General features: G+C 36.7%; 1 protein-coding gene across 1 annotated transcript in view; it reads right to left on the reverse strand.

The window, feature by feature from the left end:
• CNTN5 (contactin 5) overlaps nucleotides 1-23,168 on the reverse strand; it is a 654,757-nt gene that overhangs the window by 62,790 nt on the left and 568,799 nt on the right. Inside the window, exons 15-17 of the mRNA XM_052652997.1 lie at nucleotides 21,761-21,910; nucleotides 3,746-3,816; nucleotides 1,109-1,343 (exon numbers count right to left, since the gene is read on the reverse strand). Of these exons, the coding sequence (XP_052508957.1) occupies nucleotides 1,109-1,343; nucleotides 3,746-3,816; nucleotides 21,761-21,910 (456 nt within the window). The remainder of the gene's footprint in view (nucleotides 1-1,108; nucleotides 1,344-3,745; nucleotides 3,817-21,760; nucleotides 21,911-23,168) is intronic.

Raw genomic sequence — 23,168 nt, forward strand, 5'->3', positions numbered from 1 at the left:
GCATTTAGTAGAAAATGCATTTTTGTACTAAACCTTGAAAGAACCAGAAATTTTGATGTAGAAAGCTTAGTTGGCATCCTAGCACTACCACCTATTGACTACAGCCATGAATAACATCATAGTCTTTCTTCAGTTCAAGGGCAGAATTTCAGTTGGCCCTGCAAGTAAACACAATGTCTTACAGTCTATGAAATGGGTATACTGCCCAGGTCCTGCTTATCTGGTAGTTTTTTTTCCCCTATTAAATGGTAGCTTTAATGATACAGAATTCTATTATTTTCTGTTGACTAATCATGATACCCTGGTATTAAGTGAATAATAGTTACATAATCACAATAGTAAAAGATGTTTATCAGTTTCACTACCTAGTAGTTTTATATTGAGATTGAACAAGGTTATGCATATGATAGCAGCTTGTTATAGACAAATCAAGGATTTAATGATTGGCAGCAATGGGTTTAATTCTCAATTACAAACTATATAACTTTTTCAGCAAGTTTCTTAATTTTCCTGAGCTTCAACTTCTCTTTCCCTTTAATGGGGATTATAATGCCTATTAGTCAAGATTGTTGTGAGGATTTAATGATACCATGTGTGAAAAGCTTGCAACAAAAAATCCTGTCTGATACTTCTTTATCAGTACAATATTTTGTATATGATGTTAGTAACAAATATTTATTGGAGTATTTATTTAAATTCATTTGATATAAATTTAAATTTTTGTGGATTAAAATGGAAAATGATCTAAATTTCAAACCAAAGAAGGATAATTAAATGTCCATACGTTCACAGAATAGACTACATAACAGGCATTACTAATATTGTTATTATCATGGAAAGATATTTGCCATATATCAGTGGGGCATGAAGAATATAAAGAAAAGTATTAATATATGGAATTATCAACTTTTTTCAATAAAACTTATTTGGAAAAATTTTGGAAAAGTATATCTAAAAAGTTTAGTGAATTTATGGCTAAGTTTTGTTTTATGGGTTTTTTATTTTCTCTTCGGGAATATCTGTGTTTTCTAATATTACAATAATGTCACATTCATTTACCAAAATAAATATTAAAATGTTAAATGAAAATAAGGATGATAAAACTGACCTCCTTCAGCTGAACATATGACAACAATTTGACTGAAAGGTCCATCCCCTTTATTGTTATAAACGCCAACCTTCACTTCAAAGGGGGTAAGAGGAGGGACACTTTCATCTCGATAAATGAATTTTGAAGCTTCAGAGGATGTCACCATTTTTTCCTTCCAGCCACGTGTTCCGTTGGGCCTGAAAGCCACAATATAGCCAAAGCCTTCCCCATTCTGAAACTCTTCAGATACTGGCTGGAGAAGAAAAAATACAATTAATTATCAGCAAAATAACTGGTTAAGAAACCTATTTATTCCAGTCTTTAACCTTTTAAAATTATAGATAACTAGAACAAAAGAGATTCTCCGAACTTTCTAGTACATTGAAAGCCAATGTAGCATAATCACTTGGCAGTTGTTGCAAATTTAAAAGGCTTTAAAGGTAAAAGTTAAAAAATTAAATGGTATCAGTTGATATTTAAGCAAATTATCAAAAGTATTAAAAACTCTTGAAGTGAGACAACTTTACTCCAATTAGTCATGTATATGAAACAAAGGTCCTTGGAGTCCACACTAGAATTTAACATGTTGGTGAAAATTGTCATATGGTCTGGTGGTTGGGAAAATCTTGTCACTGGTAATGCTCTGCAAAGTTCTTTGCTCAGAAAATTTAGGAGAAATTAATGTAAGACCTTTTTGTTTTTCTTTTTTTAGTATTTTCCTTAATTACTTTTGTGCTTTACTAACATATAAAATTTGAGAATAATTAGAATGCAGTATATGCACAAGAAGCTTGTATTATATGATTTATATTTAAATTCTTTAATTTTTATTTTTTTGGTCACATGGCCTCATATACCAGATCATAGTTCCCCAATCCATGTCCTCTTTAGTGGAAGACTGGAGCCCTAACCACTGGACTGCAAGAGAATTCCCACATTTAAATTTGTTAAATAGGCATGAATTGCATTGTGCAATTGTGATTAACTAGTTAGTCAATGGAGCAGTTACCAACCATTGCCTAGGACAATGTTTGACAAATAGATATCCAATAGACAGCGGCTCAGCAGTAAAGAATCTGCCGGCAGTGCAGGAGTCTCAAGAGCTGAAGGTTTGATCCCTGAGTCGGGAAGATCCCCCGGAGGAGGGCATGGTTACCCACTCTAGTATTGTTGCCTGGAGAATCCCATGGAAAGAGGAGACTGGAAGGCTACAGTCCATAGGCTTTCAGAGTTGGACATGACTCAAGCGACTTAACACACACAAATATTTGTTACTTTATAAAAATAATAATTTGATTTGAGGAAAAAAAGAGACAAAATCTATCATATCAAAGTACTATATACTAAATGTTTATATCATCTCCCCCACCCCCACCCCACCAGTTTATGTGATAATTCCTAATCCCCCATGTGATTGTATTAGGAGATGGATTTGGGGTAGGTGATTTAGTTATGAGGATGGAGTACTCATGAGTCAGATTAGTGCCCTAATAATAGACTCTAAAGAGGTCTTCTGCCCCTCTGCCAGATGAGGACACAGTGAGAAGATGGTGCTATAAGCACCAGGAAATAGGCCCTCACTAGACCTGAACCCACCTGTGCCTTCTAGAACTGGACTTCCAGCATCCAAAACTGTGAGAAATAAATTTCTGTTGTTTATAAGCCACCCAGTCTATGGCATTTTTGTTACAGTAGCCCAAGCTGAGTAAGACACACAACTGACAGGGAAGGCAATTCCATTTAAAGAGGTATGATCTCAGTGAAGGTCAGGAATTGGGAAGTTAATACCTCTGCAGAAATCAAAAGCAAGACATAAAGTTTTATTGAAGAAGAAGAGAATAAACAGAGGAACAGGTCAGAGGATGTGCTCATGGAAGATTTACTAAGGGGAAATAAGTTTTTCTGTATATTTTTGTACATTCTTTCATTGTTCTTCGAGATGGTCAGGGATTAGTTCAGTTTTCTCCAATAGGCACTTCCATCTCCACTTTTTCAGGCACTGATCTGTGATCTACAAAGCTATATTTGATAATAGAGTAAGTTAACATCAGAGGAGGAAAGTGGCTTTATGTAAAATAGATGTACCTCTCACAGGCTTTCACCCCCACTCCTTTCCTTTGACAGAAGCAATTTTGGAGGTCAGATGGTGAGGGATACAAAAGAACAAGCATTTTGTTATAAAAATCCTAATTCTACTGTTTCTCAGGAAATTACTCAAACTGTGTATCAGTCATCATTTAGAAAACAGGGAAAATTATCACCACTAGTGGGATTATTTTATGGGATAAATGAAATATCTCAGGCTCTACTCCAGAAAAACCTCAGTGGGTTTAGCCCACAAAATGTCAACTGTGAAGTAATCAAACATTAAACTAAGCCAAACAAGCATCTGAACGAATTTGAGAGAGGACATATTTTAATTATTCAAGCTTTATTCTAACAGAGCCCATATGACAGGATGGGACTTTAGACTTGGTATGAAAGGTTCACATTGGAAATATTCATATGAGTAATTGATGCTCAAAGTGTTTTGTAATCTCATTTGTAATCTCAAACAAAAATTACACAGATACTCTGTACCAGGTACTCATACCCTATGTGTAGCTTTCTATTTAAGGAATCAACACGTCCTGACATCTGAGTGGGCTTTCTTACCTCCCAGGCGATGACCAACTCGTGCCTTCTTCCACTTCTTCCACTTACATTGGTAGGTGCTGTCTTTGGAACTGTGGTTAAAAACGGGCCAAGAGTGAGGAAAACGCACACTTTAAGTGTCCTTACAATAAGAATGCATCATAATTCTACCTGGTTGGGTAACATTTTCAAATAAACAGATCAAAATTTGTTTGAAGTCAGGATGGTCTTATTCAATATTTAAACATAACATTTGTGATGGATACCCTGCTTTCAAATCTCTGTGGGAGAGTTTGGCAGATATTTTTCATGGCCATATACTGCATCTCCAAACTAATTATTCTCTTGTAAATGTTCTCTGGTTTATAAGGTCCAAATCATAATTAACACTACAGTCAAGGACATCTACTAATGATAAGTTAAGCTTCATGCTACACATTTTTTTCCTTTCTAATCATGTGAATCTTCTGTGATCCAGGGCTTGCAGAGCCCCTGGAAATTCCACAGGTAGACATTAGCCTTAGGGCTTTACTAGAACTCCCAGGAAGCTCCAGTTTAAAGAAACTTTTCCCCCAGCTAAAAACTAGTCTCTCTTCTTCTTCTTTTTTTTTTTTTCCCCCCATGGAAAATGCCAATTATAGTTTATTTAGAAGGGTAAATGCAATTTCTTTTTTTTTTCTTTAATATTTTTATGGGAGTGGAGACCTGGATTCGAACCCTGGGTTGGGAAGATCCCTTGGAGGAGGGCATGGCAACCCATTCCAGTATTCCTGCCTGGAGAATTCCGTGGACAGAGGAACCTGGCAGACTAGTCTATGGGGTCACAAGGAGTTGGACAGGACCAAGCGACTAAGCACACTTAGCTTATTTACAATATTCTGTCAGTTTCAGGTGTATTGCAAAGTGAATCTGTTATACATAAACATATATTCAGTCTTTTTAAGATTCTTTTCCCACTACAGAGTAATGAGTAGAGCACCTGTGCTGTATGGCAGGTCCTTATAAAGAAATCTTGGCAATAGCTCCATGGAGTGAGAACATATTTAAATGATTACATATTACAAAAAAAAAAAAAAACAAACTATAAGACTGAATCTCTCTGCAAACTGAAAAATATATAGATACTTGGCAAAAGTTTTACAAATGTGTAATTATTAAAAGAATAAATGTGTCAAAGAAATAAATTTCCCCTTCACTGAATCTAACTACAAAATATATTTGCAGTTGAAAGGGAATATTATCAAAAGAATAACTGTTAAATGAAGAAAACTATTAAAAGAAAGCCTTTTCCAGGCTATGAGACTGCATTAGCAATATTATACTTCAGTGTTACCTTTATATCTCAACAGATAATTTTTAAATGATCTTGATATACTCATAAACAATATATTAACTTTCATATATTACCTACTTGGATGAAAGGCTTTTAATACCTGGCAGATATTCACACATTTCATATACTAGAAAAACTGTTGTAGAATTTATATACTAATAGAAAGGAAAAAAAAATTCTCCCTGGACCACGGGGGTGGGAAAGAGCATTATCATTGCGTCTGTTGAATTAAATGACCTTAAGTCACCAGGGTCCCAATGTCATCTCCTAGGCCATGTTCTCCATGAATGTCAGTTTTTATCTTGTTCATGTAGAAGGATATACACAGAAGCAGTGAAATATTTTTTTCTTCTTTCACAGTTACATACATGTCAAAAATTATTCACATGTGGCGTTCATGCTCATGTACTCCCTCAGAATTATATGGAACTGGATACCCCTTTGTCTCTCAGTCAGGAAGTTACAAGTGATTCAACTAAGAAAAATGATGGCATTGGGGCAATAGCAGTAAATACATCCTGATTTATATGAAGAACAGGCAGATGACTTGAGCTTTTTACTAATAGTCAAAAGTTATTTCTGCATGTAACAACTTATGACATGGCAGTGTGCCTTGATACCAGGTCTCCAAATCACTGTTATACAGTACTAAGTCAAAGTTCTTTTTTTTTCTGGTGTATGGTATGGATAAGGCACACAAGAAAAGAACTGGTTTAACTTTATGTGTAAAAGGACAGGGATACACAATTCCAAATATACATCAGTGGCTAACATCATAGTTCAGAATACTGTGACCATCAATGCATGGTCAAATAAACTGCGTAAACAAGTTAATTTGTTGTTATTGTGCCACAATAGCTTCTCTTAGTATCATTTGTTTATAAAAAATAAAAAGTTATCCACATACAAATATGTTTTACATTCATCTCTGACAATTAATAGCTAAATAATATTCAACTAATAGCTACCAGAGCCACCTACTTCATCTATTATATTGGAATTATTTATTTATACCCAGATTTAGGATCTTGCATATTTTTCTTGGAAGATACTCTCCCCACGAGCATGGATTTTGTGGAAACACTAGGCACTGAAAGTCCTTTTCTGTTTTATTCAGCCCTCAGACGTCATCTAAAAAGACAATCCTTGGAACTTCTAGCTTTTGTGAATAATTCTTGAAGTTCATTAAAGAAACATGAGTAGGATAAAATACAAGTGATGGTTTGATGTCAAAACTTTCTTGTTTTGGTAGTATTGTCCCATAGTCTATGAATGCTTTTTTTTTTTTTTTAGAAAATATATTGAGATTTTTCAAAGATTTTAACTTTTTGAGTTAAAAAAAAAAAAAAAAAGAAAGAAACTATGAAAAGTGTGGGGAAAATTTCCACTCTGAAGAACCAAGAAAGCAAAATTAATTTGCTTTTGTATGGGAAACATCCTTGTCAAATTATTCACAATTGACCTAGATTTTGTAAAATTTCTTTTATCATATAAAATTAGTTTTTGAAGTCTTCCTACTGCTATCAGTTTCTTTTAAGGTAGTGAAATGAAAGTCACTCAGTAGTGTCTGGCTCTTTGCCTGCCAAGCTCCTCTCTCCATGGAATTCTCCAGGCAAGAATACTGGAGTGGGTAACTATTCACTTCTCCAGGGGATCTTCCCAATCCAGGGATCAAAGCCAGGTCTCCCACATTGCAGTTGGATTCTCTACCATCTCAGCTACCAGAGAAACCCATATTCAGCTTCATGTTAAGTAAGTTTATCCAATTTTAATGTATAATGAAAGTGAAAGTCGCTCAGTCATGTCCAACTCTTTGCAACTCCATAGACTACCCAGTCCATGGAATTCTCCAGGCCAGAATACTGCAGTGGGTAGCCTTTCCCTTCTCCAGTGGATCTTGCACCCAAGTCTCCCACATTGCAGGTGGATTCTTTACCAGCTGAGCCACAAGAGAAGCCCTTTAATGTATAATAAATGATACAAAAGAGGCATTATAGAGCATTGTGTTTTAATAGTTTATGTATAAGTATATAAGTTATAAGTTATGTATAAGTGTATAAGTTAGTGTATAAGCATGAACTGTTCTTTCTACAACAGGCTTGCTAGATATAATAGGAAATAGTAACTGAAATGGTAACAAAAACTTGAGGCTTTAAAGACAGGAAAATAACCTAAATGTATTGATCGATGAATGGATAAAAAACATACAGTGTATTATAATACAATGAAATACTATTCAGGCATACAAAGAAAGTAACTCGACCATTTGAGACAACATGGATGGACATGGAGGGCGTTGCATTAAGTGAAATAAGCTGGACAGGGGATGACAAACATTGTATGATCTCACTTACATGTGGAATCTTAAAAAAAAAAAAAAAATGGCACTGGTAGGAACAGGGAACGAATTGGTAATCGCCAGAGGTGAGGACAGGGCTTGAGGAAACGGGCAAATGTGGTACAAAGGTACAAACTTCTGGATACAAGATAAATAAATTCTGGGAAGACATAGTGACTATAGTTAAAAATACTGTTATCATATATTTGAATATTGCTGAAAGCATATCTTAAAATTTCTCATCATAAGGAAAAACAAAACTGTGTGAGGTGATTAATATTAACTAAATTTATTATGATAGTCATCTTGTAATATACAAATATATAAAATCATTGTTTTTCACTTTTAATATAGTGTTATATATCAATTATATCTCAATAAAAATGGAAAAACAAACAAAAAAGAAAACCTAAGGCTTTAATAGATATAACTCAGGCAGTGTGTTCTGCTGTCAGGATCACAATGTTTGAAATGAACACTCTCATTCTAATTAGCTTAAATTTCCTAATTACATGCAGATGATCAGTGGAACCCATGCTCATTCATTTCTTTTTCAAGTTGATGGCACACAGTTACTATCTCTGCAGTCAACACTTTGGAGTCCACTGATTTTAATTATATCCTTTATTTATAAAACAACATGCTTATGATATGTAGAGATATGCCTTAATTTTTCAGAGTCATTCTGTTGTGAAAGTTCTATAATTCTTGTTAGAAGCAAAAATTTAATATGATCAAACATGTAATAAATGCTTTCATTGAGTTCAGAGAAATACACATTTACTTAAAACCAAATATATTTAAATATAGTCAAATTTTGATTTATATTTATGCAGCTAGATTCCTCTCTCCCTCAGTTGGCTACTGATAAATGCCATGAAATTATTAGTTCAGAGAATCAAGTTTACATGCATTGTTAATGGGTTCACTCTGGGCTTCCCTGGTCACTCAAATGTTAAAGAATTTGCCTGCATTGCTGGAGACCCAGAGATTTGATCCCTGGGTTGGGAAGATTCCCTGGAGGAGAGCATGGCAACCCATTCCAGCATTCTTGCCTGGAGAATTCCGTGGACTGAGGAGCCTGGTGGGCTATGGTCCATGGGGTCACAAAGAATCAGACACCACTGAGGGACTAACACTTTCACTTTCACTGATTTTTCTGAATTTCTTTTTGAACATTACTCTTCCATGACTGAATAATGTGATTAACATTTTTCAAACAATCTGTAAATGCCTTGCTATTTTAGTGCCTTGTCTGGTGTGTTAAAATGTAGACTTTTGTCCCTTTTCATTTTATATGTTTGGTTGCAAATGCTCAGAGCAAACAAAATATATTATACTACCTTAGTTTAAGCATGCATAAAGTAAAGCTTGCACTTCAAAGAACTCTTCCTAAGTATACTAATCTGAACAAAGTCTGTCACACTAAAAATATGCTTTAATTAACACTCAACTAATAAAAGAATACAGGATGAAATCATCTACCAATCATTTCTTTTTTCCATGAAAAATTTCCAAATCTACTATAGTAGATGTTCACATGGCTCATTAAATAATACAGATTTGCTAGAGATCTGAGAGAAGTCACAAAATTAGGAGCAAAATCCAGCAACTGCTTTGGACAGAAAAGTGCAGAAGAAAGGAAGAAAGAATAGAGGTTACTTACATGGGGAGGGTGAAGTCAGGAGAGAAATCAAGCAATAACAACAAAAGTTCCTACCTGAATTGAACTATATAACATACAAGTATTTCAGTTAACTGATTATCACTTAAGCCCACTTTGTTAGAAGAGTTAGAGTTTCCAAAATTTAAAAAGGAAAAATCAGTGGTGTTTCCTAAGGAGTTCAAATAATGCTGTTATTCCTATCAATAGTGTAGATAAAGTGGTACATGTAAGTAGTAATAAAGTGTTCTTCTGGGACCAAGAAAGATCATAAAACCTAATAACAGTTTTACCGTTCTAGCTGGTTGGTTCAAATACTTCTTAACCTCTTTGTCCTTCAGTTTCCTCATGGAGATAATAATAGTACTTACTTTTTAAGGTTTTCAAAATTATATATCACAGTGCCTAGAAATGTAATTTATAAATTTAACTCCTATGCAGAGTTTATATCATGCAAAATGCCAGGCTGGATGAGTCACAGGCTGAAATCAAGATTGCAGGGAGAAATAGTAACAATCTCAGAATGCAGATGATACGACTCTAATGGCAGAAAGTGAAGAGGAACTAAACAGCCTCTTGGTGAGGGTGAAAGAGGAGAGTGAAAAAGCTGGCTTAACATTCAACTTTCAAAAAGCTAAGATCATGGCATCCAGTCCCATTCAGTTCAGTTCAGTCGCTTAGTCGTGTCCAACTGTTTGCAACCCCATGAATCACAGCATGCCAGGCCTCCCTGTCCATCACCAACTCCCGGAGTTCACTCAAACTCACATCCATTGAGTCGGTGATGTCATCCAGCCCTCTCATCCTCTGTTATCCTCTTTTCCTCCTGCCCCCAATCCCTCCCAGCATCATTGTCTTTTCCAATGAGTCAACTCTTCGCATGAGGTGGCCACAGTACTGGAGTTTCAGCTTTCGCATCATTCCTTCCAAAGAAATCCCAGGGCTGATATCCTTTAGGATAGACTGGTTGGATCTCCTCTCAGTCCAAGGGACTCTCAAGAGTCTTCTCCAACACCACAGTTCAAAAGCATCAATTCTTCGGTGCTCAGCTTTCTTCACAGTCCAATTCTCACATCCATACATGACCACTGGAAAAACCACAGCCTTGACTACACGGACCTTTGTGGGCAAAGTAATGTCTCTGCTCTTCAATATGCTATCTAGGTTGGGCATAACTTTTCTTCCAAGGAGTAAGTGTCTTTTAATTTCATGGCTGCAGTCACCATCTGCAGTGATTTTGGAGCCCCCCCCCAAAATGAAGTCTGACACTGTTTCCACTGTTTCCCCATCTATTTCCCATGAAGTTATGAGACTAGATGCCATGATCTTTGTTTTCTGAATGTTGAGCTCTAAGCCAACTTTTTCACCCTCCTCTTTCACTCTCATCAAGAGGCTTTTTAGTTCCTCTTCACTTTCTGCCATAAAGGTGGTGTCATCTGCATATCTGAGGTTACTGATATTTCTCCCAGCAATCTTGATTCCAGCTTGTGCTTCTTCCAGTCCATTACTCCATATCAAATAGATGGGGAAAAAGTGGAAACAGCAACAGATTTTATTTTCTCGGGCTTCCAAATTACTGCAGCTGGTGACTGCATCCATGAAATCAAAAGACACTTGCTCTTTGGAAGAAAAGCTATGACAAATGTAGACAGTGTATTAAAAATCAAAAACATCACTTTGTTGACAAAGGTCCTTATAGTCAAAACTATGGTTTTTCCAGTAGTAATGTATGGATGTGAGAGTTGGGGCACAAAGAAGAATGAGTGCCAAAGAACTGATGCTTTTGAATTGCAGTGAAGAAGACTCTTGAGGGTCCCTTGGATAGCAAGAAGACCAAATCAGTCAATCCTAAAGGAAATCAACCCCGAATATTCATTGGAAGGACTGATACTGAAGCCGAAGCTCCAATACTTCGGCCACCTGATACAAAGATCTGACTCAGTGGAAAAGACCCTGATGGTGAGAAATATGGAAGGCAAAAGAAAAAGGGGTGGCAGATGATGAGATGGTTAGATGAACTCTGCAGGTTGGTAGGTGCCCAATATGCTACTGGAGATGAGTGGACAAATAACTCCAGAAAGAATGAAAGGATGGAGCCAAAGCAAAAACAACACCCAGTTGTGGATGTGACTGGTGACAGAAGCAAGGTCTGATGCTATAAAGAGCAATATTGTATAGGAACCTGGAATGTTAGGTCCATGAATCAAGGCAAATTGGAAGTGGTCAAACAGGAGACGGCAAGAGTGAACGTTGACATTCTAGGAATCAGCAAACTAAGATCGACTGAATGGGTGAATTTAAATCAGGCGACCATTATATCTACTACTGTGGGCAGGAATCCCTTAGAAGAAATGGAGCAGCTATCATAGTCAACAAGAGTCCACAATGCAGTACTTGGATGTAATCTCAAAATGACAGAATGATCTCTGTTCATTTCCAAGGCAAACCATTCAATATCATGGTAATCCAAGTCTATGCCCCGACCAGTAACACTGAAGAAGCTGAAGTTGAACAGTTCTATGAAGACCCACAAGACCTTTTAGAACTAACACCACACCCCACACCCCCCAACAAAAAAAAAGATGTCCTTTTCATTATAGGGGACTGGAATGCAAAAGTAGAAAGTCAGGAAATACCTGGAGTAACAGACAAATTTGGCCTTGGAGTACAGAATGAAGCAGGTCAAAGACTAAGAGTGTTTTGCCAAGGGAATGCACTGATCATAGCAAACACCCTCTTCCAACAACACAAGAGAAGATAACTTGGGAATCATCATTTGGGGCTTAAGATTAGAATTCCAGGTCTGCCACTTACTGACTAGGTAACTTTATGCAAGTTTTTAAGATTCTCCTATTTTGTTTTCCTATCTGTAAGATGGGACTAAACCTTCCTGCTTTACAGTATTGATATAAGATTTAAATGCTATAACGCAGAACATGTGCTCAACGTTGGACTTGGAACATGCTTCATGATTTTTGACTGGCATATAGTATGATAGGGACTAAGGAGACAGGAGAAATCTAACTTGAGTGTTTCACATTTACTCGTGGGCTGATATCCTCTCCCTGCCCTTTTGTCTTTCTTGCTCAAATCTTCCAATTCTCTTCCCTCACCTTGCTATTAATCAGAAATGGACATGCCTAACAATTACTCATGTTTCATTTAGAAAGGCATTTGTTAAAATCCCCATCTCTTTGCAAAGTGCCTCTGAAACTGAAGATATATTTTTTGAAAAGTTTGTAGAAAATATTTCATGATGTAAAAAAGTGGTTTCATGATTTTAAAATACTGTCTTCTGTACCATTAGCTTCTTTTTTCCTGAATATTGAGATTTGGTCCTAGAGGTCTGTTGCTTGCTCTTAATATGATCTTCATCTTCTCTTAGTGTTACTGAGAACCATTTCTTTTATTTAATATAATTAAATTACTCAGTTGAAGAAAGCTATAATGTTCACTTAATAGTATTTTCTTTGAGATTTTCCCAATTATTTCAGTTGAATGCTTTTTTATATCATATATATATATATATATATATGTATTAGAAACAGAGACTGGAGAGACCTTTAAAACCCTCACAGCTTTATGCCTTTTCTCTGTACACTCCAGTGCCTGACAATAGTATGTAGATTTTTTAATTGCCCCTATAAATAATTCCACCTGAGTCCCATTTGGTCTGGCCTTCAAAGCCACATTAAATGCCATTTAAAAGGCCAACCCACATGCCCCTGAGAAAACTAATTCAGCTCCATCTTACAATAGTATTTCATTGTATTCATTCCATAACTTTTGAACTCAATGAACTTTTCTAAGTAATTATCACAGGCAAGAACCGCGAAAATAAGAATACGAACAAAACAAGAGCCTATCAGAAGTAGAAAGATAATGTACATGGAAAGAAATTGTAGTAGGAAGCTTAATGAGTCTTTTCTGGACTTGGGATGAGACACATGTAACCTCAGATGCTAAAGTGAGGTTGTCTAGCTAAAACCACAGAACTATTAGGAAATGGAGAAAACCAATTTTCTGACCCTTTCCTATTACTCTCCTCTAGCCATCTTTGTGAGATTATTTAGCACAAGGAATATGTTGGAAGAGGCTGTCAGCTTAGCAGATGGATGTGCTGTGGCATGGCCCTCCAGCCTCGGCTGTCACTAGGAGTGAAGTGGGAATGTCATAAGAAGCAAAACAGCTGCTGCAGAGTACAGATGCTTGCTTCTCACATCTTAGCTGGATGCTATTGAGCTTCAGAATTTTGTAGGATGACCCAGTCCCACACTATGCTATTAGAGCAGAGACCAAAATAGTTTTTGAAGACATACTGTACTTTTAAAGCTTGGCGGATCAGAAATGTGAAATAATATTGTGGGCAAAGCAGACCCTACAGAAGGTAGGTTTGAATAGGCTTGCTGAGCTCAGAGCTGATAAAGCTGCCTGCTAGTAGGAGATAGGATACTCTCCAAAGAGCCCAAAGTACTCATGAGAGAAAGAAACAGGATGTGGACAAATGCCATCTCGTGGGGCACTCAATATTTCCTTGAGAACCACAAACCACAACACCTAAAGTAGATGTCCACCTTCTTCTTTTCTGACCTGGGAGTTGGAATAGAATTTGGGTCAGAGAGGAAGCAGAAAGAAGCAAGAAAAGAGAAATCATAACCCTTTAGTCAAGCCTGCACTAGGATAGAGGGACAGAAGCATAGAACTCGATATGAGATGCAAGTTTTTATTAAGTTAAAATGGAATTCTTTGATACCTGAAAAATGAGACTGTCCTAATATCTAAAAAAATTTAGATAAATTATTAAGTGGGGCTGAAGCCAGACTTGAGATGAAGCATACTGGAGAACAATGGTGGGAGAAGAATAAAACTTATTAATATGTCTAAACTCTACCAAGTTCAGCATGTTTAATAAAGCAGTTACCTAGCTGTAACATGATATAGTATAGAAACTGCTAAGGCTAGAAAATATATTCATCTGATTGTTTACTTGATACTCGTATTTATTTGGTTGAGCATTAGCCTCTTAAATGTAAGTATATATTTTCCTTATTTGGCCAAAAATTGTTGTTTAGTTGTTCAGTCATGTCTGACTCTTTGTGACCCGATGGAGTGTAACCTGCCAGGCTCCTCTGTTGATGGGATTCTCCAGGCAAGAATATTGGAGTGGGTTGCCATTTCCTTCTCCAGGGATATTCCCAACCCAGGAATCAAACCCTCATCTCCTGCATTGGCAGGTGGATTCTGTACCACTGAACCACCAGGTAACCCCTCTTTGGCCAAAAGTATATGTGACATTTTCCATATTAACATCCAAAGAGAATGTCAGGACAGAATATAATGCAATAAGAAACTGGAAAGTTATTGAATTTCCAACAATTTGCTTAAGCAAGTTGTTTCATTTCCTTTTGCCATAAGAACCGCCCCCCCCCCAAAAAAAAAGCTACATGTTGCAACAGTATCACAATCCACTATGGATGGGGCTCAGTTCAGTTCCATTCAGTCGGTCAGCTGTGTCCAACTCTTTGTGACCCCGTGGACTGCAGCACGCCAGGCCTCCCTGTCTATCACCAACTCCTGGACTTTATGCAAACTCATGTCCATTGAGTCGGTGATGCTATCCAACCATCTTATCCTCTGTTGTCCCCTTCTCCTCCTGCCTTCAATCTTTCCCTAGCTAGATAAAAAAAGCAACATGGAGAGGCCTTACATGGAGGTGATGAGGGGCTTGTAGCAAAGACATACCCTGTACTGTGCACCACACTTTGAAAGTCTCTCTTGACTCCCTGACTACTCAGGTGGGCTGAGGGCCCAGGCTGGATGGTGCAATTTACTGTGGAGACTTTTCAACAGGATGGTGTATTGAAGAAGCCCACTACAAGCCAAGAGACTAGATGACACTTACTATGTTGACAAACATATATTTAATCTGAAAATTTTCCTCTATATTAAAATGGCAACTCATGCATGATCACTATTGTTTAAATTTCTATTTAATAAAGTAATAATATTTGAATTCATGATTAAAAATAATAGTAATAACTCGCTAGTATTAAGCACTTACCATGTGTGAAAAGCTTTTCACCTGCTTTATCTTATTTAATACAATAGTTGAAGGGAGTAGATTGCTATATTATTTCTATTTTACAAGTGAGAAAATTGAGCTTTGAACAGTGCATACAGCTTACCTATGTTTATTGCTAGTAAGTGGCAGAGAAGACCATTAATCTAGATCTGCCTAACTCTGAACCTGAAACTCTTAATGATATGTATTAGGCAGCACCTTCTTTTATTTCTTTCTCTATCAATTCATCACAATATGAAATAAAAAAGCAAGTATTGAGATTTACATCAAAAGCTTTGATAATAGAAATTTTATACAACAGAGAAAACCAAATCTTTCTAAATTGTAGGTTACATAGTGAACACAATCTTCTCCCCTTTGCATGTATCTTTTAAATTGCTGCTATAAATATGTAACTTACAGAATATTAAGGTTCAATTAAATAAGAGAATTGTTCAGATAAATGAGAATTTCTGTTGCTAAATTCATATTTACATATTTTGTTATGTCTATGAGAATATATATTTCAAATTAATTTCTTAAAGTATGATTTTTCTCTCTTGATTATCTTTTTAAATGGTAGGAAAAGATTCCCACTATTCAATACAAACTTACATAGTAATTTAAAGATTGTAACACATTTCCAAAATAACACAGAGTTATATCTACCCCTTTCTCTCTCTCTGTTGCTAACTCACTAAAACTTGTAAGAAAATTAAACTATAAATAAATAAATATAAACACACATTAAAGTGTAAATATATACAGATATCCCTTGCTTTTCAAAAGTTTGCTTTACGGTGCTTTGTTTTATCTACATTTTAGTAACTGCTTCACTAACTGAAAGAAATCTGAAGAGATTTTCACTTCTATGAAAAAAGGTGAAAAATGAAAACTGAATGAAAATTTCAAACAACTTGAGCACTAAATGAAATAAAAATTCTTCATTTGATGGCATTTTGACTTACAAAATTTTCATAGGAATGCCTTTCTTTTGTATAGCTGGGGAAACCTGTATTTGTATGACTATTTTGACATCCTAATTATAATAAGTTGACTAAACCAATTTATCTTATATTTATTGACTACTAAGAGTATTTTGATGACTATAAAATTAAAAATATACCCTATAGGATATTGTAAAGAAAATTTAACCTTTTGGGACATGTGGACAAGAAACAATCTAAGGTAAAAATGCTTTACTAAAAGTGTTTTGGGTTTAGAATATTCTAGTAAAGAGGAGAATTTAAAGGGACATAAAGCTTTCAACTCAATATCCTGAGTGTGAGACCTTTTCTCTTCCAAGCAGCTCCACTGCTTTTCAAAGATTACTTGGTCCATTAGAACAGCATCATCTTTTAAAATACAGGACATGTACTCAATAGAGGCAGAGTGCATCACTTGAGAAGATGTCTCAGGATGTTGGTGTCCCTTTTAATCTGTGCTGCCTGACAAAACAGGGACAAAACTCAACACTTGATTCAACACCATTAGTAGCTCTAGCCTTGAGTGTTACCAAAGCATAAGAAGCATAAAGTGCACAGTACAGTTTTCCTCAATTCATTTTCAAAAAAGAGTATTTCATGAATTTTCATGCTATTTCTCTTCTCTTCCATAAGATTTTAATGGACTAGAGTATGTCATGTATATAGAACTCATGATAAAATGGAGAGACAGGCATTATACGATGGAAGTAGCAGCAGAAACAGATGAGGGGCAAGTCTATTAAAATGCATCATCTGAATACGATTTAGCTTGAAATGTGACAGTGTTTTTTTTTAAAGTACTTTTTAATAGCACAAAGAGATTTATACTATTGAAAATCTAAAAGGATTAGTCATCCCAAATGGATTATTTATTTTTGAAATGAATATTTATAGAGAGCATCTGAATTAGGCAGCAATCTTTGCCTTTGTTTAAACACAATTAACAATATGCAAAGTAAGGCAGTGCTTTTTAGAAAATATGTGAGCCTAAGTACTAATGTTGGCAGTCATTTCAATATCTGCAGAGTGAGTACATAAAATGAGGAACAACTAACCTGTTATACTCTTAATTAATGAACACCTGTACACAATGAAAGCATGGCTGCTTTTATGAATGCATGGAAATGCAACCAAGCAATTAATGTTTAATTTAAAATTCACACTATTGAAAATGGAGCAAGAAAAAACAACTTGTAATTGGCAAAGCACAAAAGCAGAAAGTTGGATTTTTCTATGAATGAATCTTTTCTAATGTATTCAGTTCAGTTCAGTTCAGTTCAGTCGCTCAGTCGTGTCCGACTTTTTGCGACCCCATGAATTGCAGCACACCAAGCCTCCCTGTCCATCACCAACCCCTGGAATTCACTCAAGCTCACATCCATTGAGTCGGTGATGCCATCTAGCCATCTCATCCTCTGTCGTCCCCTTCTCCTCCTGCCCCCAATCCCTCCCAGCATCAGAGTCTTTTCCAATGAGTCAACTCTTTGCATGAGATGGCCAAAGTACTGGTTTCAGCTTTAGCATCATTCCTTCCAAAGAAAACCCGGGACTGATCTCCTTTAGAATAGACTGGTTGGATCTCCTCGCAGTCCAAGGGACTCTCAAGAGTCTTCTCCAACACCACAGTTCAAAAGCATCAATTCTTCGGTGCTCAGCCTTCTTCACAGTTCAACTCTCACATCCATACATGACCACTGGAAAAACCATAGCCTTGACTAGACAGACCTTTGTTGGCAAAGTAATGTCTCTGCTCTTCAATATGCTATCTAGGTTGATCATAACTTTCCTTTCAAGGAGTAAGCATCTTTTAATTTCATGGCTGAAATCACCATCTGCAGTGATTTTGGAGCCCCCCCAAAAAAAGTCTGACACTGTTTCCACTGTTTTCCCATCTATTTGCCATGAAGTGATGGGACCAGATGTCATGATCTTCGTTTTCTGAATGTTGAGCTTTAAGCCAACTGTATCACTCTCCTCTTTCTCTTTCATCAAGAGGCTTTTTAATTCCTCTTCACTTTCTGTGATAAGGGTGGTATCATCTGCATATCTGAGATTATTGATATTTCTTCCAGCAATCTTGATTCCAGCTTGTGTTTCTTCCAGCCCAGCATTTCTCATGATGTACTCTCCAATGTATTAGGCTACTCTATTTTTAATTTTTTTGGTGCTTAATTTTTGTATGAAAACTGCCGGGGGCCAGCTTGAGGAACTCCGCCCATGGCAAAGGTCATGAGGAAGGAGGCTTGGCATATGCAAAGGCATGATCAAGCCTCAGGAAACCCCCTGTTCCCGAGCATCTACCCCAAAACCAGAGTCTGTTTTATGCTCTCCCCCATAACCGTTTCTCTCGGAGAAGGAGCAAACGTGCAGCTCCAAGGCAATGAAAATTCCTGGGCGTGACAAGAGTGTTTCAGCTTACGGACTCCTCTGAAGGTTATCTAGCCTGCCTGTGTAGATTCGTCTGGCCACATGTGATTGTTTACAGCCTCGCAATCTGAGAGGCACAAGATGTTTTAGACTTACTAAAGGCAAATTCTTTTGGGGAGTTAGAAATTATTAGTATAGAGGGTTGGTTAGGAATTATATTGGTGAAGGGTTTTTCATTTGTTGTGTCAATAATTACTGCTAATCCCCTCCCCTGGGTGGGACAAGGATGTCTCAGGTCAAACCTCTCTGCTGACAGACTAGCTTGTGTGACAGGATTATCCATACTCCTGCCACTAAGCACATGATTGTTTACTACCTCTTAACCATAAACAGCACAGAGAGTTTTGGAGTATTTTGAGAGTCTTAATTAGCATAGGGCTTTTTCTTCTTGTTGAGTCAATGATTGCCGCCAGGCCTCCATATCCTTAGGCACCTGGGAATATATTAATCAATCCATATCCTTAGGCACCTGGGAATATATTAATCAATGTATTTGGAATATAGAAAAGGAAATATAGTAGTTTTTAAAGTTAGCAATATTAGACTTTTTGAATTAATGGATTTTCTCTTTTGTAATAGATTATTGTACTTTGTTATAAATCACTGTGTCCTTGCTATGTAAAAATGTAACTTTATCACTATCTTAAGACTAAATAGATCTTAAGGGGAACATTGGTGAAAGGATTTTCATTTGTTGGGCTGATGTTTGCTGCTAAATCTCCATGTTCCCTGCCCTTATAATGAATATAACTAGCATTTAGGAGAAATAAGCATTAACCTTTAAGCATGTAGGAGAAATAAGTATTAACCTTTAAGGTTAATCATGTTAACCTTGGGTTAAATAAATTCCTTTCTTGATTGTAACTAACTACACCCTCACCCTATAGGAGTGTAACTTTATTTGGAGGGTGGTGCCTGGTTTAAGAAAAAAACACCCTTGGAAGAAATAAGTGTTTTGGTTATCAGAAAGAAAGGATCATAAAATGTCAGCAGGTCTCACTCATGGCCAGAAGAGGATGTAATATCCCTAAGACTTTTTTTTTTTTTTTTTTTTCATGTGAAGCACCTGATTTTGATAAAGGTCAGGACTGCTGACCCCCGCATGACTCTGTATTCATCCCTATGTGTAACAAAAGGTATATAAGCAAACCCAAAAATAAAGAAGTTGGATCAGTTTTCGGAAAGACTGATTCCCTTATGTCGTTCTTTTCTGCTCCCCGTTTTTCTGGCTGAATTCCCATCTGGAGCATGGGTGCCCTCCAAGTCTACTTATTTGCCCTGGTTTTCAAGCCCACACGAGAAGGAGCCCAAGGAGGGGCACCTTCCAATATTCAAGTGGCACCGGTGGCCCAACGTAGATGGTGCAAATTCCTTGTCTTGGAATTTTATTGGTATCCCACGTAAACCAAGTTATTCAGCCCCTTTTTCTCTCCTACTATTTTCTGGCCAAATTCCCATCTGGTGCATGGGTACCCACCAAGCCTATTAATTTTTCCTGGGCTTCTAAGATCAGACCGGGGGGGCCTCAGTGCCTCCTCTCCTTTGGGAGAATGGGAAGATGCCTGCAGCCTGCATAGGTGGTGATTGGTATTCCATGTGAACCAAGTTATTCAGCCTCTTTTTCTCTGCTAATCTTCTAATCCCTCTCTATCTGTAATTAAACAAGTTATTTCCAAAGATGCTGACACCATCCCCACCTTCGAATTCCCTGGATCCACCGGGGCTGGACCCCGGCAGAAAACAATTTTAATTATTTGTCTCACTTTATGAGAATTATTGTAATTCTCACATTATGTAATGATTATTTTCACTTTCTGATTCTTTTCTTTCTATTTTTAAAGAATGAGACTGAGTGTGTTTTAGAGAAAGAACAAACACTTTCGATAGTTTAATTATTATAAACTGCATTCGATTTCCAAGAAGTCACAAATCACATTTTTTGGTCCAATTCAATAATTGTGATACAAAATGTACACATTTCATTCTTAGTTCTCTATGTACATGTTTCTCTGACCTTGGTCCTGGTGTGGGTAGCAGCATATAAAGGAAAGGAAACTAACAGTCTCTTTAAATCTTTCAACAAAGACATACTACCAGTGCCAGACATTGTTAAAGGTGAACAATAAAACAATGAACAAAAAAGACAAGATTCTCACCCTTACTGTACTTATACCATAATGATTGAGATTAACGTTATCATTGAGTGTAAAGACATTAATGTTCCTCCCTCTTGTATCTGTAATCTACCCCCTCTTCATTTCTCTATTGTTTTAATTATTCTCATCAACATTGTTGATATTTGTGTTTGCCTAAACTAGTCCCTTACCAAATATGTTTTACATACAATTTGATAGGGTCATAAAGGATAGATTTCAATAAGACTTTGTCCAAAGTAGTCAAAACTCTATTAACAACTTTTTAATTCTGCTCCTTTCAAGTGATAAACAAGATACCTTAAAATTTGTTTTTAAATAAAGCTGTTAATTTTCCTTATGTGGTCTTTATAAGCATTATTTCAGAGACACATTATTCTAGAAGACTGGAAGCATGCTGGTGTTTTATAAGTTGGTCAAGTTAAGGCAAAATTTGTCTTTTCAAAGTATGATTTATAGCAGGTCAGATGGTGAAGGCAGCATAAAGAATTTTAAGAAAGTGCCTATAATTAGAGGTAACTGCTAACACTGGAGAAAAAAAGGGTGAGCCAATCTATTCTGAATTTTATGGGCCTGCTATATTGAATGAGTACATAATTAGGAGAAACTAACATCTTCAACTTAACTTGAAGATAAGTGCAAGGAGGAAAATTGAAGCATCTAGACCTGTATTTGTGGATAAAAGGAGAAAAAGCTCTGAAAACAAATAAAATGAAATAATTATCTTAAAGGAAATAGTTTTATGATATCCAGGTAAATGAATTTGGACAAATTACAGTAAAGCAATAATAGTTAATTCAAATTGCTTTAAAAGTGGTTATTTGTTGTATTACTCAGGGAACAAAAACCAGGGCTCTGTGACAACCTAGAAGCGTGGGATGGATTGGGAGGTGGGAGGAAGGTTCAAAAGGGAGGGGATAAATATATATATACACATATGACTGATCCATGTTGATGTATGGCAGAAGCCAACACAATATTGTAAAGCAATTATCCTTTAATTAAAAATAAGTAAATTTTTAAAAAGCGACTAAGAGGCATACCCAATAGAATCCTGACTCTCTAATATTCTTACCTGCTTCATTTGTGCGGATCATTCGAGATGGAGTGCTTGGGTCTCCAGTCCCAATTGGATTGGTGGCCACCACTCTGAATTCATATTCTACCCAGGGGTTCAGGTCCACTGCCATGGCTGATTCCATGTCCCCTGTTATAATTTCTGGAACTAGGGAGAGGAAGGAAATTTCATGTCATTAGGTGAACTTTATTTTCTTGGGCTCCAAAATCACTGCAAATTGTGACTGCAGCCATGAAATTAAAAGACACTTCCTCCTTGGAAGGAAAATTATGACCAATTAGACAGCATATTGAAAAGCAGAGACATTACTTTGCCAACAAATTTCCATCTAGTCAAAGCTGTGTTTTTTCCAGTAGTCATGTATGGATGTGAGAGTTGGCCCATAAAAAAAGCTGAGTGCCAAAGAATTGATGTTTTTAAACTGTGGTGTTGGAGAAGACTCTTTAGAGTCCCTTGGACAGCAAGGAAATCAATCCAGTCAATCCTAAAGGAAATTAGCCCTGAATATTCATTGGAAGGACTGATGCTGAAGCTGAAGCTCTAATACTTTGGCCATCTGATGTAAATAACTGAATCACTGGAAAAGACCCTGACATTGGAAGGGATTGGGGGCAGGAGGAGAAGGGGATGACAGAGGATGAGATGGTTGGAGAGCATCACTGACTCGCTGAACATGAGTTTGAGCAAGCTCCAGGAGTTGGTCATGGACAGGGAAGCATGGTGTGCTGCAGTCCATGGGGTCCCAAAGAATTAGACACAATTGAGCGACTGAATTGAATTGAACTGAGGTGAACTAGAAATGCTTATAGATTGAAATAAAAGATATTAGGCCCTGACAGACATGGCAGGCTTCTGCATATACCCTTATATCACGTGGTCATGTGTCACTTCCAGTCTCATTAGTAAAACAAAAATCAGTCTTCAGAAGTAAGCAGTTGCACATGTCAAAGTCCGTTATAGTTAGAATTCTTTCATCTCATCTTTACACATAGATTGACACAACACAACTTGCCATTAACTACACTAAAATATTTTTTGTCAACCCTTCAACCCCAGAGAAGATGCCAACCAGAGCTCCAATTTAAGCAAACATTTCTTATATTTCTAGGGAAATTTCTTGAGCAGTTTGCCTCTCCCAGTTCTGGCAAACATGCTCAGCCACTTGGCAGTTCCAAGTAGTGGTTTAAGAATATATCTCTCTAATTTAAAAACTCCAGTTTGTGGTTTCAAAGTGGAAGCTCTGAACTCTCCTTGGAGTGACTTTTGTACTACATTTAGATTTTTATTAAAACATAAAACTGTGTGTCAATATAATTACCACATAGTAAAGCATTTTTACATAGTGTTTATGCTCTATCTGGGACTGCTTTTCTTGTTCCCTCATCTCTGCTGTCTAGGAAATATT

This window comes from Budorcas taxicolor, chromosome 15 (assembly GCF_023091745.1).
Source record: "Budorcas taxicolor isolate Tak-1 chromosome 15, Takin1.1, whole genome shotgun sequence".
NCBI lineage: Eukaryota > Metazoa > Chordata > Mammalia > Artiodactyla > Bovidae > Budorcas > Budorcas taxicolor.